General features: G+C 38.6%; 2 protein-coding genes across 4 annotated transcripts; one reads left to right on the forward strand and one right to left on the reverse strand.

The window, feature by feature from the left end:
- Positions 1-3,347: 3,347 nt before the first annotated feature.
- Positions 3,348-5,015, reverse strand: LOC147861314 (uncharacterized). 2 transcript variants are annotated; one of them, XM_087323265.1, is made up of 2 exons: positions 4,311-4,619; positions 3,348-4,178 (listed from the first exon to the last, which is right to left on the reverse strand). In XM_087323265.1, exons 1-2 carry the CDS (start codon positions 4,317-4,319, stop codon positions 3,696-3,698), a joined length of 492 nt encoding a protein of 163 aa, XP_087179391.1. In that variant the 5' UTR covers positions 4,320-4,619; the 3' UTR covers positions 3,348-3,695. The 2 variants fall into 2 exon arrangements, with proteins under 2 accessions (XP_087179391.1, XP_087179392.1); XM_087323266.1 differs by lacking the exon at positions 4,311-4,619 and adding an exon at positions 4,820-5,015 and having other exon boundaries at positions 3,349-4,178.
- A 2,078-nt stretch (positions 5,016-7,093) lies between these two features.
- Positions 7,094-12,174, forward strand: LOC147861315 (uncharacterized). Of its 2 annotated transcripts, none has more exons than XM_087323584.1 (8): positions 7,094-7,247; positions 9,083-9,138; positions 9,259-9,383; positions 9,474-9,633; positions 10,042-10,469; positions 10,802-11,392; positions 11,534-11,654; positions 11,732-12,174. In XM_087323584.1, the coding sequence occupies exons 1-8, from the start codon at positions 7,185-7,187 to the stop codon at positions 11,862-11,864; spliced, it is 1,677 nt and encodes a 558-aa protein (XP_087179710.1). In that variant the 5' UTR covers positions 7,094-7,184; the 3' UTR covers positions 11,865-12,174. The 2 variants fall into 2 exon arrangements, with proteins under 2 accessions (XP_087179710.1, XP_087179711.1); XM_087323585.1 differs by having other exon boundaries at positions 11,540-11,654.
- Positions 12,175-16,378: the final 4,204 nt, after the last annotated feature.

The following is a 16,378-nucleotide window of genomic DNA, read 5'->3' on the forward strand; positions in this document are numbered from 1 at the left end:
AGTGTATTTTTGGAGGTGGGTGGGTCCCTAGGAATTATTCAGGGCTCAGTTATCTTTGACCATGATCTTCCGAAGTTACATGTTACATTTACAAAGAGGCGATACTCCAAGCAATTGTGTATCCCTCCTTCATTGCAATCTAATGATAATCACAAGATGTCAATCACTCAGATATGGTCGAGCTACAACTTCTCGGACGAGTGTCTGCTTAACAATATGGTTCATGCCATAATATATACAAAGACTCTATTCACAAAAATAATTGCAACATCGGTTTATCATTGCAATTCAAAAATTACCAACCTACCTCGTGCTCTTGCAGCAGTACAACAATTGTTGGAAAGGTATCCAACTTCATCTATGCTACGTTCTGAGTTGCAGCGAGTGAAAAGTGTTTTAAAAGAAAAGCATGGGAACGCTCAATGTTCTTTTACTGCCGTAATGTTGCTCGTTGGTCACAAAGGGCATGATCGGGTCAACAAAGAATTCTTTAATCAGTTTAAACGGAAAAATAAACCTCTTTCTATTACCTCTTTGAAGCTACTTGATGGATCCTATACATCAGATGACTCTGAGATGTGAGATATAGTCTCGGATTATTACCATCAATTGTTGTCTGTGGAATCTTTTTCGGCAGATATTCTTTACAAACGACAAGTTGTTCTTGCATCTGTTCAACAAAAGGTTACTGATGTAATGGCATCCCATTTATTGCAACCATTCACATCGCAGGAGGTTTTTCCTGCAGCTAAATCCTTAGGAAAGAATGTTTGTTTGAGAAAAGATGGAATAAGAGTTGGCTTCTATTTGCACTACTAGGATTTTCTAGGTCCCCTGCTTACTAGAGCGGTTAATTTAATATTTTCAAGCGGTAATATGCCTGCGGAATGGATGGAAAGAATCATATATATGATCCCTAAGTCGGATGCCCAGTGTGATGAAGTCACCAAGTGGAGGCAAATAACATTGCTTAATGATGAGTACAAGATTGTGACAAAAAACATTGCTCTCAAACTAAGATTAGTGTTGTCGTCTATTATTCATGACATGCAATCTGGTTTTTTGCAAGATAGGAGCATTTTTTATAACATCTTTTTATTTTGGGGAATGGTTGCTTTAGCTCAACAAAATAAACAACAACTTGCAGTATTATTGCTTGACTTTGAGAAGGCTTATGATAAAGTGGATTGGGACTTTCTTGAGGCAGTACTGTCAAGATTAGGTTTCTAGTTCTGTTTTGTTTGTTGGAGGATATGGGCCACTATTTCCTATTTCCTATTTCCAGGTCAGTTTGGGAAGGATGCCCTCTTGCCCCTTTTCTTTTTATCTTCTTTGGGGAAGCCCTATCCTCCTACCTAGGATCGTCTTTGGCAGTTTTAAGAGGCATAGCATTACCTTTTACACAACCTATCGTATTGGATGTCAAATTTGTAGATGACACAGGCCTTTATGTTGACGAGGAGATTGGTAATCTTAGTCGTGTACAAGATGCTTTCCAAGTTTTCTCAGATGCTACAGGTGCATCACTTAACTAGAACCAGTCAGTCGGACTTTGGGTAGGTGAAGAAACTCACCCTACATGGTATCCACGTCCTTCTTTGCGATGGCCTCATCATGGTGAACCAGTTCATTATTTGGGATGTATTGTTGGTATAGATTTGCAGCCAAAAGCAACTCTATGGTCATTACTATTGTCAATAAAACGTAAACTACTACATTAGGATGCCCAACAATTGTCCTTTGCAAGTCGGATCTACAACAGTAGCAAAAGTTGTTTGGAATGTGTTAATCCAACCTAAAAGCAATGGAGGGTTGGGTTTGATAGATCCTTTAATGCAGTCAAGAGCCCTTTTGACTAAGTTTGTGATCAGAGGATTACTACCAGGATCAGAATCTTGGAAAGGGATATTTCTAACTCAGTTGATGTAGTTAAGTCCTACGACGGGCGATATTTGGTCACCCTCTTTAAAATGGTTATTCCTGAATTATGTACAAACACCAAGGCGAGATCTTGCATCCAATGTCACAAGAAGATCATCTTGCACAATTACAATCTCTTCACGGTGCCAAGATAATGACTACTAGCATATCAACAACATATTCTTCGTTTTCTACAACCTTTCAACCCAGGAAGTAACATATGTTTGGATGCTTCATAAATGACACATTGGTGGTTATTACGGGTATTTCACCTAACGAGTGTGCTTCTTATTTTCAGGTCCTAAACAATCATACATTACAACCTTACATCTTTGAGTGCAGTTATCAACAACACTTGCGTAAGTGCACCAGTTAGAGTGGTTGCTAAATTTGGAAAGAAATGAATGCTTGATCCTTATCCTTCAATTGCTCATATGTGTGATATGTTGTGCTTATATGCGAAAGACCCAGTTGCAAGATTAACATGGGATCCGGGGCATTGGTTTTGGTCACATTCCTTGGGGGAACAACCCATAAAGGGTCCTTTCTTTCAAGTAAAACTTGGAAGAGCACTACTCTCTCAGAATGCAAGGATACCAATAGCTCAGAGACATTGGACAAGTTGGGGGGTCTCAACTTTGCATTTGAAAACCCACTAGAGATGGATTTGGTCATTCAAGGGGCCAGCTAAATTTATTCTCTTCATATGGCTATTAGTGCATATGGCCTTACCAATTGGTCACTCATTGAAAGGGAATGTAACACCCAATCTTCGACTTTGTGACTTTTGCCATGAAGCTCAAGAGACTGCCAAGCATGCCCTTTGGTCATGTCCCTTGGTTCAACAAGTATGGAATAAAGTGCTTTCGTTCATTTTAACAATCAATGTTGGTTGCCTATTTCCATGGGGAGCAACGATGTGGGGAGTGTTACATTCCAATTTGATGTTGTATGAGGCAAACGATGTTCAAGAGGCAATGATGATACATAATAGAAGATTGATATTAGTCAGCCCCTTTCAACAACCTCAAAAGCAGGTGCGATCTGTCCAAATATGGAAAACAATGACTACAATAACATTATGGGCATTATGGAAATGTCGATGCAACCGACCTTATGATGCAACAAATCAACGTCTCTTAGATGTCTTGCTTGAGATATGGGAGAACTTGTTGGCAGTAGTCCACGACCAATATGACAACATGCAAGGTTCACCAGAAACTATGAACAAGAGAAAGAAGAAGCTCCTTCACTTATGGAAAAAGTTACCCCTGTTTACAGAGTCAACTCAAGGGTCTCAATGGAACTATCAACTTCCATGGACCCTTTCTTGAATATCAATGAAGCATGGCAGAGTGCAACAATAAATTTCAATAACTTTTACAAAGTTCTAGCTTTGGTCTTAAGATTATCGTATATCATTGTACATGAAAATTGTAAGCTTTTGGGCACACAAGCTTAAGTTGTAGCATTTACATGTTTTTGCTTAATACTGATGAGGAAAATCTTTGAAGAAAAAAAAAAGGATCTTCCAAGGGAAGCCCATCCCGCCAACAAAGGTAACCATGGAACTTTGGGATCACCTCATCGCCTTCCTTCATAGGTCATATGTCATTAAAATAAAATCATTTGATCCATCTATGCCAATAAAATCATTTGATCCATCTATGTCAAGTAAAAGCATTCAATGCTTCTATGCCATTAAAATCATTCGACCATCATCAACAAATGGGTGTTGATCATGGGATTTCTTATTATTTTAGGATCGATAACCACTATGTCTGTGTATGGCCTCCTTTCCATTGGGCTACCATTTTGAGGATCTCTGCAGCTGCATCCTTAATGTCCTTGTTGCTCTCACTCTGCGCTGCGTCCACCTCATTCGCGAGTGCTGTAAGGACTTCGATTGTATTATAATCGCGCCATTCCACCAGAGTCTTCATGCTCTTATCATCTTCTACGATGAGGAAGAGGCAGCGGAGAGTGGCATTCATGTCAAGTGTGAGGCAATTGTGTGGAATCAGCTTGCCTTCGTAGCAGGGGTGTGGATTCTTGAGCAATATCTTGTATCCATGGTGCAGATTCTTGAGCATTATGTGCATCAATTTCTTCTCCCGTGCAAGTTTTACAACTTCTGTCCATGGCTGTCCTGTCCAGTGGCTGTCGAGATTCCCTGTCTGGATTGTCCCCAGGTGTCGGGGGATCAGCCCTTTGTTGATCATGGATTGCACGAGCTTGACTGATGTCTCATCCTCGACCTGCTTGTGCAGATCAACAAGGTGTTAGAATACATCATTCAAATGTTCAATTTTCCACCGAAATTGCTGGTAAAGCCAGTTCCTTTACTTGGTTGTGTTTGTTTTTTAAGCTGTGTTAGTTAAATTTGATACCTTTAGCATGAAAGAAAATCCGTCAGAGAAAAATCAAGAGATCTTTCGACCAGATGTCCAACAGATTTTCAATTTCCAGCTTCAATAGAAAACCTTGAAATAGAGAAGCCAATTGAGACTGACTAGGACTTCAGAATGACAGTAAAACGCTCAGAGAAAGATCACATGATCGATCGAAAAGCACCTTGATCCCAAGGTTTGACCAGTAAACAGAAACTTTGTCAGAAGTTTCTCAAAGGAAGATCAGGATATCATTGAAACAAAACTATCGATTTCCCGTTTCAGTGAATACCTCGGAATTTCGAGAGGAAATAGGAACTCAGGGCCAGGAAACACCTAAGAGAAATCTCACAAGATCATTACAACGAATTTTCAAACAGGAATAAGAACGGATTTCCTACTTAAACGAAAAACCTTCTATACGAAGCCCTGAAACAGATTTTCCGAACAGGTCCCCGATCTCAATGGAAAGCTTTTGAAATGGAGCACAAGGAAACAGAGAAACATACAGAGGAGAAGGACTAGGACGGCGACGCAGAAGACGAGCCCGAACATTACTGTTCGTATTGTAGCGAGGAGAGGGAACGCCGTCTTCATCGTGGCCTTCTTCTGCAGGGGAGGAGAAGAAGCCACCATCGTCGTCGTTGCTCAGCAGATCCATGGCGTTCTTCTCAGACCTCATCGCATGTACATATACGTAGACCGTATGTATGTATGTATGTATAGTATGTATAGTATGTATGTATGTATAGTATGTATAGTATGTATGTATCTATGGTATGTATGTATGTGTGTGTGTGTTTGATGTGTGATATTTGTATCTTTGCTATGTTATATATGTATGCAATGTTATGCAATGTTATGCAGACATGTGTATGCATGCTTGTGCAACAAGCTTGGACTCGTGTTTTAAGCGGATTGTGCATTTTAAGCTGAGTGTTATGCACAATAGACGTAATCGATCACGTTTTTATATCATCGGCTTTTGGTTTAGTCTTTCCAATATGGTTGAAGCTTCTGATGTCATATTGGGCTTGAGTTTTGGAGTTCGAGGAATGGACTTGATTGTGGACTCCTTATAAAAGGTGTTGACAAATCTTCACCACATGAGACATGCCCTTCAAAAGGCAAACACCAAATATAAAATCTTATCGAAAGTTATAATACATTCGATGCTTTAATATTCTCATACACCATTTGAATGGGATGCATATATAAATATTAATAAAAGGGAAAAGTACCAAGATACCCCTGGAAGTTCGTCTATTTACCAGAATGCCCTTGGAAGTTCCAAATTTACCAAACTACCCCTATGTCCAAAAAAATACACTTTATAAAGTAAGTACAAAGGACCCAAAGAATCTCTTAAGTAAAGAAATTTGTGTTTTAAGGGTATTATGGTAAATAGGGCTTGTAGATTTGAGTGTATAATTACTTTATAAAGTGTTTTTTTTGGACATAGGGGTAGTTTGGTAAATTTGAAACTTCCCAGGGGCATTTTGGTAAATAGACGAACTTCCAAGGGTATCCTAGTACTTTTCCCTTAATAAAACACTTTGTGAATGGAGCATTTTATGCATTAATTTGTGCGTGTTACGTAGATTGAGGAAGACTACTAATGAAAGTAAAATATCTATATCAAATTAGACGTAAGAGAAAGGGTAGTGCAAAGGTACTAATGAAAAGTGATTCAACATGTTTACAAATTACAATAACAATAACAATGTTGCATTTTCCTCAACCAAGTGGAATGAAGAGTGGCGATCTTGATTTGCCAATCGACATGCATATAATGATGATCCAACAATCTTACCTTGCAAAAAATCCAGCAACACCGAAATGATGGTCGCTTGACACTTTTAGCAACCATTTATAAAGTTGACTTCAAGTGTGATCGTGTTGTGTTATCCATCGAGAAAGTTTGTGCTTCACAAATGTGTGGATCGTGTTAGGGATCAACAACAGTTCGGTTTAGGCTAAACCGGTTTGGCTTGGATAAGCCATAACCGTTTTTGGGGTTCTTCAAACCTGAACCAAACCAATCCCTAAACCGGTTTGTGAACCGGCTTGGGGACTGGCCTGGAAACCTCCCTCCCTCTCCTCCCTCTCTCTCTCTCTCATATGTGTAGTCTCGTTTTTCTTTAACCTAACTAGTAAACCACATAATCGGGTTAACCGGCTTAGCCGGTTTGGCAAGGTTCAAGCCAAGTTGAATTGTGCTCAAACCGTTAGGCAAGCTCAAGCCTAAGCCGAGCTGCCAAGCCGTTTTAAACCGATTTAGCTCAACATTTTAGGCTTGAGCCGAGTCGTTGCCAATCCCTAGATTGTGTGCTAAAAAACGAATAAGGCACATCATGCTATTGGGTGTGTTTGTTCACGCAATCTTTCTAGGTAGTCAATGGGGGGGGGCAATAGTAGATTAATCTAACGAAGCCTAACTACTTGGAGATAGGTCGCACATGACAAAGCTCTAACCATCAATTACACTTGCTCTGGCTTCTCCTCCATTCCTTGGCATATATATCTATATATATTTAGAGAGATCACAGTTCAAGGGATTGGCCTCTGGACAATGAAAGGTCGAGACGTTGGAGGCCTGGCGAGTTATCGCCGGGTGGTCACAGACCAATTAGAGGGCTAGTAATTCTCCGAGGATTTCATTTCATTCGGGTTACAGAAGAAGGAAGCAAAGAGACACGGGGAGGGGGGGGGACAGGAGAAGGCTGTTTTGTCCGGACAAGTGTGAACACCCTCCTCTCCTTGTTTTATCTGAGAAAACAGAGTACACAGAGAGGCGGGAAATTTGCTTCATCTTCATCTGCATTCTCAACATTGTTTTCGTCTTCAATTCTCCTTCTTCTTAAAGATTTGGCGATGGAAGAAGAGATCCCTCGCACTGACGAAATCCTTTCCTACGTATTGGATGGTACCCAAGTGGTAAACAATCCTACCCTACTTCACCTCCGCCTCTGTTGTTTCGTCTTCGTTTTTTGGTAATTTTCTGAGTTTGATTCTTCCCAGTGCTGCTTTTTTTTCTTCATCTATCAATCTGTATATCTAGGAATCAGTGACAAATTGACCCACTTCCGCACTTGGGGTTTCTCACGCGATACATTTGCATCGTTATATCCATCATTAGTTCATACATACTCACCGGATCATCCTGAAAAGTGATTGGTTATTGATCCAAGACGCTGAAGGTTACCAAAATTTTCGAATTTGAACGTCCAATGTGATGGCATAGTGGTCAAGCTTGTTATATGCATTCTCGAGATTGTTAGTTCAAGTTGGGAGAAACGAATGAGATTCTAGGTAGGGTCATTACAATATTTGTACTTTGACATCTTGCAGACTGATAATTTGCTCCTACAAACTGTGGGTTGTAAATAATAACATCGCCGCAAGACAGTACCATCAACATTGTTAATATTCCTAGAGGGTTAAAAAAACATACCATTGCCTGAAGGAAGTGCTAACAATGATTAATTATGAGTTTTTAATGCTCCCCATCATCATTCCTGACATGTAGATCTGCATGTTCTTGGATGTAAGTGTTCTGAATAACATTTGTTCCCTTCCTTTAGGCCTTTTAATTTTGAATGTTCATTTTCTTTCCTTATGAGGTATCTTCGGCATTCTGTAGGGGTCTTTCTCTTTGTAAATTTCCTTATTGAGTTGTCTTGGGCATTCCTAGTGCATTCTTGTGTTCGAAACATGGCTGTTGAAAAACGCGAATTTTATGCTTAGAATATGCTTTAGATACTCCGAAGTATTTAACACCTATTCTACATTTTATAACTGTCTTTTTAAAATGTTTCATTTATTGTATGCATTTTAAGTATTCAATGTATTTAATAAGTATTTAATGTTCAAATTTTTTAAAAATAAAACAAAATCAAAATTTGGCCTAAAAACAATTGTTAGGTGCAATACAAATATAAGAATATAATTAATTATAGAAATACATAGCATACATAGTGTATGCTAAGTATTCTAGAACTATGGTTCAGATTGATTATTCTTTACAACTATTTCTTTTTATGGCTATCCTTTTTGTAAAAGAGTGTTTTCCTGCAAGCATATTTGAACTTTGGTCTTGCCATGGCTCATGTGGAGCTTCTTTGTTGGAAAATTGTTCTCTTTCTTTTTATTTTAGGCCATTAGCCTATTAGAGCTACTTACTACTAGTCATCAAAAACACACTGATGTTGTCTTATAGGTTGATATTCATATCTAGTGTTATCTTGATAAAACAATTGGGGCTGTGGACTGATGGAACCTTAGATCTAACCATCCAACTGGGTGCATTCTATATGGTAGCCCTTTTATATTGCTCCTCTCCTGCCATAAAAATTGATGGCTGAAGTGGAATAAGATTGTTTTGATGTAGAACTTGAAGTGTGTTCATTCTAGCAACATTTGGGAGAGACCATGGAATAATACGAAGCGAACCCTATGTTGTGTGTTTCTTTCCGTATACGAAAGTTGGCATAGATTTTAGAGTGAGGCTATCATTTTGAGGCATTTCTCAGTGTCACGAAGCTATGCTTGAAAACATACATGAATGGTGAGCAATTCTTGCTTTGAAGTATGTAGATTTTCCCAACAAAAAAGCTTTTTAGTCATTTGGCGACATTTAAAAGCCTTAATACAGCGTTATCCGCTCTTTTTGAGAGCACAATGTTAGATCTGCATGTGTTATCTTCCTATAATCTTTGTTTTTTTTTTACATTGCCACTCTATTTACAACTTTAGTCATTTCTTTATGTCAGGTCTCCTACAAGTGGCTGAGCAGAAAATTTTCAATATCTTCCAATGAAGCCAAAAGGTATGCGTTTCTGTGTTTTAAGTTGACGTACTTATATAGGAAGTTTTTCTACATAAGTTTTGTGTTTTTGAAGCATTTGAGCTTTTACATGATTCCATAATAACTGTTAGAGATACACAGATTGCTTCAAGTCATCGTAGATCAACATGGGAGCAGGATAGAAGTTATCTATGTGGTTTCCGGATGGTTGAAGACAAATCAACAATATTACTCTGTAAAGCTCGTGCCAAAGTCAAAACTGCAAGGTGCAAACTATCTCATGCTATAAGTTCTTCCCAATATAATTAACATAACTGGGTCATGCTGACATCCTGCTAATCTTGTTATTTTACCAGAGGCTACAAATGTGCTTGATGGTCATGTTTCTGTTCATGTCTATAGTATCCAACCTTCCATTCCAACAGATTCTGCTGAGCTTTGGGCAGCGGAATATACTCAATCACATGAACTATTTAATCAGGATCCTGAGCTCAATAATTGCCTCAGAGATAACCGGTAGGCTCTTGTAGATATAAGGTTATCACTAGCATGCCACATATTCAAAAGGGAAAATTACAGCAAAAATGGCCCGAATGTTTTAAGAAATTTATTAGAATAATGCGGAGGTTTCAAAATCTTACCAGTATGTCTCTCTGTAGCACAACTTTTTGCTACACAGGGGAATTCTTGTAAATTTTGAAAACATTGGAGTGTTGTGATAAATAAGGTTTTTTTGTCCGCTCTATTCACAAGTACACTATTGCGTTGAAAAGTATACCATAACATTTTTATTTGACAACTTGGTTATGATGAGCATACCATTACATTCAACAGTATACCATTCGAAAGTATTCCATAACATGGTTGTCGCAAGTAATACCATAACATTCAATAGTTGAAACCTTGCTGAGTGTTATTATGCAGGTTTAGTGCTGTTACATGTACATCTATCGCGCGCAAGCAGCCCAGAAGTTCTGATGCTAGACAGAAAGATGTACCCAAATTGTCTGCTAAATCAAGCACTTTATCTAAATGTTTGGAAAAGCAAGATGAGAAACCTACTACTTTAGGCATATCTAAACCTCTTGATAAGCAAGACAATTTGAAGTTCATGGAAAACCACATTTCCAAGCCAACTTTACATGAAGAAAATGATTCTAAAGCTCCAGAAACTGATGCTTTGGTGCATGACGGTTCTAGTATAAATTTAACTGGAAGCAAGGAAACAAGCAAGAAAAAAGTAGAAGGCAATGGTCTTGCAAATTTATGGGGCCGTGCATCAGTGAAACCGAAACCAATTTCAGGTGAAGATGACATAGACTCATCTATCAAGATTGAAGTATCCACTCCTGGTAACAAATTTGTTAATAGCACTACTTGTTTAAAAGTTCTTTTGCAGTCCACAACTTGCTTTTATATAGCAGAAAGCTCCGAAATATCCCTGAGTTTTTCTTTACTTCTTTAATGCTCTTAGTCGACCTCCTCTTGGGTAATTATATGTAATACTCAATGGTAAATTAATCTAGTTTTCTCTAAATTATATTGTAATTATGTATTGGCTCACTTTTTCTCTCTTATGGGGCTTGACTAAAGGCATTTCAGGAAATAAAGAAAAACTTTGTGGTGTTTTGGGTTTTTTCACTCATTTATATTGTCAACATTTTAAAGTGCATGGCGAAAACAGGTAATGCAGGTGCTCAAGATGCAGCAAAAGCACAACCACAAGCACCTGATATATCCTTTGGTGGAAGCAGTGATGATGATTCTACTGACTTCATGCATGTCCGAAGAGGACAAACGAAGGAGAAAAATAGAAGAACGAGGCGCATGGTTATTGATGACGAAATGTCTGATGATGGGGAGGATGATTTGGAGAATGTTATTAGCCTATCCTCTCCTGATGTTCCGATCAAAACAAAGGCACACACCTTATCTATATCTGGTAAGAAATCACAAGACGTAATTACACAAAAAGACAAAAGGAAGAAGAGAAAGGAAGATACAATGGAAACCGCTGAAAATGATTTACCTTCATTGCATCAAAGCCCAAAAGAAGTTGGAGATGCCAGTTTTGGTGCAGCTAAAAAGGAAAGCCACAATGTATCCAAGGTTAAGGAAGAGAGAAATTCTACGGGAAACACTTTAGGAGATAATGCAAAAGGTGAGCAAAATGTGCATCCACCCATCACTAAAAATGGTGCATCTTCTGTCCTGCAATCTGGACCAAAGAAGAGAAAAGTGCTTAAGACTCATATTGATGATCATGGCCGAGAAGGTACAAAATCATTTTCATAGTTGCCCCCTTTGTCATCTTAGTGTGCAATAATTAAAGTCGTTGAATCCGAATATTTACTTGCAATTTGAATTCTTTAAGCTGTAATGGAGTTTGATGAAATTTAACAATGGATTTTCTGAGGCTCAGTGACTGAAGTCGTCTGGGAGAATGAGAACGATAATGCTGATTCAGAAGATAAAACAGATGGCAAAGCAAACCCAAACACTCATGGGGATGCTGGCCTTAAAGTTTCTGAGAATAAGTAAGTGAGATTGTTTTGGATGATGGTATGCATTTGTCATCTCAAATCTGATGTAAATGATGTTGTTTGTACCACAGGACATTTGGGAATAAAGACCCCCACAAACCCACTAATAAAACAGCTGGAAGCAATGTTAAGGCAGGAAAAGTAGTAGCATCCAAAGATTCTCAACAAGGGAAAATCTTCTCATTCTTCAAAAAGAAAACCTAAGTATGTTGTTTCAATTTCTGTCATATGCAATGGAAGGCGCAGAGATGTGCATAAATGGAAACTGAACATGGCCAACAGATGGTCATTGTAACATAATAAAATTGGGTAACTTACAAGGTGAGGATGTTCTGTTAGGCAAAACAAAACCAAGGCCATTCTTCAGCTTCCGTTTTGGTTTGTCGAATTTGCAGTATGGACCATCTAAGCATATGTAGCAGAAAAAGGTTCCATCACTCGATTGGATGTTTGCTTTAAATACAAGTGGAGATGGATTTTGTAACTACATTTTTCTAGTTCGATTCTTTTTTACGATATGATCCTATATGCATTCCCTTGAATTGTGAAACCGACTTTCAAATACAAATGTATAGTATGCTTGAATGTCCTATGTTTTTCTGTAATATAGACATTTACGGACGTTTTCTTTGTTCCCAATAGTGTCATCTGAATGGTAAAAATTTGGGTGAATGTAGTTAATATGTTCCATCAATAATTGATTTGCACGAATCGTTGGATTCGGAATGTAGTAAATGTAAGTTCTTGATATGAAAGTTGTATCATGCTTTTGTTTACACTGGCTCAGTAAGAGATTCTTTGTATTCATATAAGTTGGCTTGCTCACATTTATATAATCCATATCTTGACACCTAATTCAGCTAATGAAACTTTATCTGCATTATTGTAACTAATTGATTCGTCTATCCTATTGAAACCCCTAATTTTGGCAAGATTCATTTGTAACTAATTGATTCCTCTATCCTATTGAAACCTAAATGCCTAGATAAACCTCCAGGATGTGTGTGTGTGGGATGCTAGCTATATTATGGCCATTAATGGGCCATTTGGAAATCATTTGTTGGATGGAAGAGAGGAATCTTGTATGTTTCTTGGAGGGCATCCCAAATATGCATGTAAGTTGTCAATATAGTAGCATATGTGATGTTATAGCTATCAACCATTGGTTTCTATCTCAATGGGCTTACACATACACCATTCTACTTTGGCGTGATCCTTGTTAGTATAATAGTTGGAGAAACATTTTGATGTTCCTATCACAAGCACCTATTATTCCTAAAGTAACACCATTGCAACCATATCGATTGAGTAGTCTTAGGTGAAGAAGAAAAAAAGAGGTGGATGTAAGTATTTAGGAGATAAGTTGTAGAAATGTAAAACTTGAGGCATTCTAACATTTATGATGACAACTTACAAGAAATTACTAGAGTCCAAGTACAATCCTAGAATGATTAATAAGTATGATGGCTAGGACCAAGCCTAGATCACTTGGGAATAAGATTGAACCCAAAACCAAGTCTTCAACATTTGAGAATATGGAAATGCTTGGGTAATGTAGTAGGTGCGGCATTGGGAACTTCAGAGCTATATGAATGTTGGAATGGGAAATTCCTACGAAAGAAGTAGCGATAATTGAGATTGGAAGAGTGTGAACCAAGTCTAGAGAATCTAGTGAATAGGTAGCTATAACTTAGATAGGAAAGTGTAGGATCAATATTGACAATAGAAAATGAATTGATGCATATAATGTTTTAACTAAGTTTTTATTTTAGATAGTTATTATCTTTGTGATAATTCACCAATTTTTTTCATACGAAAATGTGAAGTAAATTTAGCAAATTACTACAAAGATAATCATGATCATAATACTTTGGGGTTAAGCAAGGATGTCCACTATTACCTACACTCTTTGGTTTATGCATTGATAAATTAGAAGAAGTGGTGAATAAGATTGCAAGAGAAGGATTTGATGCCCCAAAACTTATGCACACTTTGCCCTAAACAAGTTTGAGAGTTTGAGTATCACACTTTGATACAATGCTCTACCTTTCATCATATTCGACCATGCTTTTCACACATCTTCAACCAAGCCCAATCCTTGCATGAATTTCTCACACAACCACGATGTGCATTCTCAATTGCAACATTCATTGAGAGTTGCTACTCACTTCCGCATGTATCATGTGAAATGTATGTTTTTGGTCTCACAGGTCGTATTTGACCTCCGAAGACGATAATAGAATCTCCCTCCCTCCCTCCCTCCCTCCTTCAATTGCTCTTCACATGCTCGACATACATTGCAATTCCTTCAAGATATGCTAACACACTAAGTCATACTTAAGTCACCACCTAGAAGGTTGAGCTCATATGCTTTATTCACACATGACTTTGTGCTTCAATGTATGAATACTCCTTCTTAGGAAGGAGACACATATCAAGAACACATGTATACTCTGGTCCCGTAGGTCAAAACTGGCCTCTTTATGGATGATAAAATGTCCAATTCTCTCGTTTAAATATCCCCTTTTTTCTTTCCCTCCCTCCCTCTCTTCTTCTTCTTCCCCCCCATTTCTCCCCCTCTTATACGAATAAATGTGACACATTTTTCTCCATTATATGGGTTGCACAATGACACTCTTTTCAAAAGTGCGTTGCTATGCCTACTTTCTATGTTTCTTTGCAACGTGTTTTACCAAAAAGGTGGGTATTACCAATGCCCCATTCTATCATAGTGGTCAACTTGGTGACCTTCGAATGCGTGTCACCATCCTATTGTGTCCTTAATGGGATTTTGAAATGATGGTTGGAATGTGGTCTTTTCTCTACTTATGATCGTTTCAAAACCTCCCCACCCTTGTTATTCATCCACTATGTCGCTCGCCAATGACTGCTGGTTATGTGAAAAAATTCTTTGTGATGAACTCCCCACATTCAAGACATCCAACTTCGCCCCATCAACATCCATTACCTCTACCGCCTCCAACCACCATACACAATGCAATTCAAGAATTAATTTCACTGCAATCAATCAATTGATGGTGGGCTTTATTTTTTTTGGATCAATTCATGGTGAACTTATTATTGTCATTATTATTGGTGCGGATTAACAAGAAGCAAGCTTAAAAGACAGGTGGTCCAATACATATACAATAACAATGTAAAGCCGTCGTTAGATGGACAGGCCGGCTTCCCAAGATCATGAGGACAATTCCAGGTTGGGCTCTATTCTGCAATTGTCATATTTTCTGGAGGATGTGTTGGGCTGCCTCCTTAACGGTCTTGTGAGCTTCGGGGTGAGCCATGATTGAGTCGATGATGTGTCGTATGTCGGCAGATGCCACCATTTTCTTGCTCCGTTCGTCATTAGCGACCATGATGCGCAGGCAATGGATGGTCGGGCTCGTGAAAGGCTGAAGGCTGTATTTGTAGGGTATCTTGGGGAAGTACCCGGCCCGTACATTCTCGATCAGTATTTCCACCACACCCGCCTCCCTTGCGATATCCACCGCGCCTCTCCTCACCTCGACTGCGGTATCGTCATACAGCACATTGTCAAGAGTCCAGAGCTCTTTGTCATCGGTCTTCTTTCTCTTGATCCTCCGCACTAGTTGAGGTAATTGCTTTCTCATATCATTGATTATCTCTTCCGTGGATGGTACCTTACTCCATTCCGGCACCTCTCCTATTATGTGCGTTGCGACATGTTTAATATCTTGGTAAGTTGCGTTCAGTATTTGGTCGTTGTTGTTGTCGTCGATTTTGATTTCGATTTGACTCATGCTCATAAGGATCTCTTCCATACCGGGCAACTTCACCATGTCTTTCCGGCTCGATTCGTCGTTGAGGACCATGATGCGGAGGCAATGGATAGCTGCATTCACAATCTCACAAGATGCTCCATCGGTGGATATGAAGCCTCTACTAGGTTTATACCTGGCACAAAGTATGTCGGTCAATGTTTTGACGGCACCTCCCTTCCATGCGATTTGCACAGCCTTTTCCCTAGATACGCCTGTCTCATTGTTGTAGAGGACGTTGTCGAGAGTCCATAACGCGCTCGGATTATATTTCCGCATCTCGATTAGATTCAGTAGCCTAGGTATCAACCCTTGGTCTATCATCAACCCCATGAGCTTGTCCGATCCAACATTCCTAGGGTTTCCCTGCTCATCTCATCTTCTTCTAATTTAGATCAAATTTAAGCATAGATCATATAAACCTAGAATCTATGAAAACCCTAAAATCGATTACCAATAAAAAGAAAGCTAATGAATGACCTTTTTTTAACTCAACAGTCAAGTGATTTTTTTGCTTTATTACCATATAATTGTGAGCTAACTTCTTCAGTTATAATCTATACATGTATGTTACCTGAGCTGCATATTAATCTTGCCATTACATGTAGTCTCTAATGCGTTCATTCTAGTTGAAATGATCACATCCAATGAGTTATAATATATGGAAATTGCACACTGAAAAAGGTCATCTCGCAGGGTACTTAACTTTGCGTAATTACAAGCAGGGGCAAAACGTGATTCAATCCAACTCTAGAGAAGGAAATATGAACTAAAGGGAGTATTAACGTAAAGTTAAACAAACAACAAACAAAGAAGAGAATCTAGCAGATGGATTCCGATAATATACTGTATATGATGATGAATACCTGATGAGTAGCTGCAGGAGCAGCTGAAGTAGAGGCCATAAAATGATTGATGATT

The sequence above is a fragment of the Azolla caroliniana genome, unplaced genomic scaffold (assembly GCF_043228905.1).
Source record: "Azolla caroliniana isolate FFs.n. ecotype wild unplaced genomic scaffold, voAzoCaro1.0.p SCAF_8, whole genome shotgun sequence".
In the NCBI taxonomy this organism is placed as follows: Eukaryota; Viridiplantae; Streptophyta; class Polypodiopsida; order Salviniales; family Salviniaceae; genus Azolla; species Azolla caroliniana.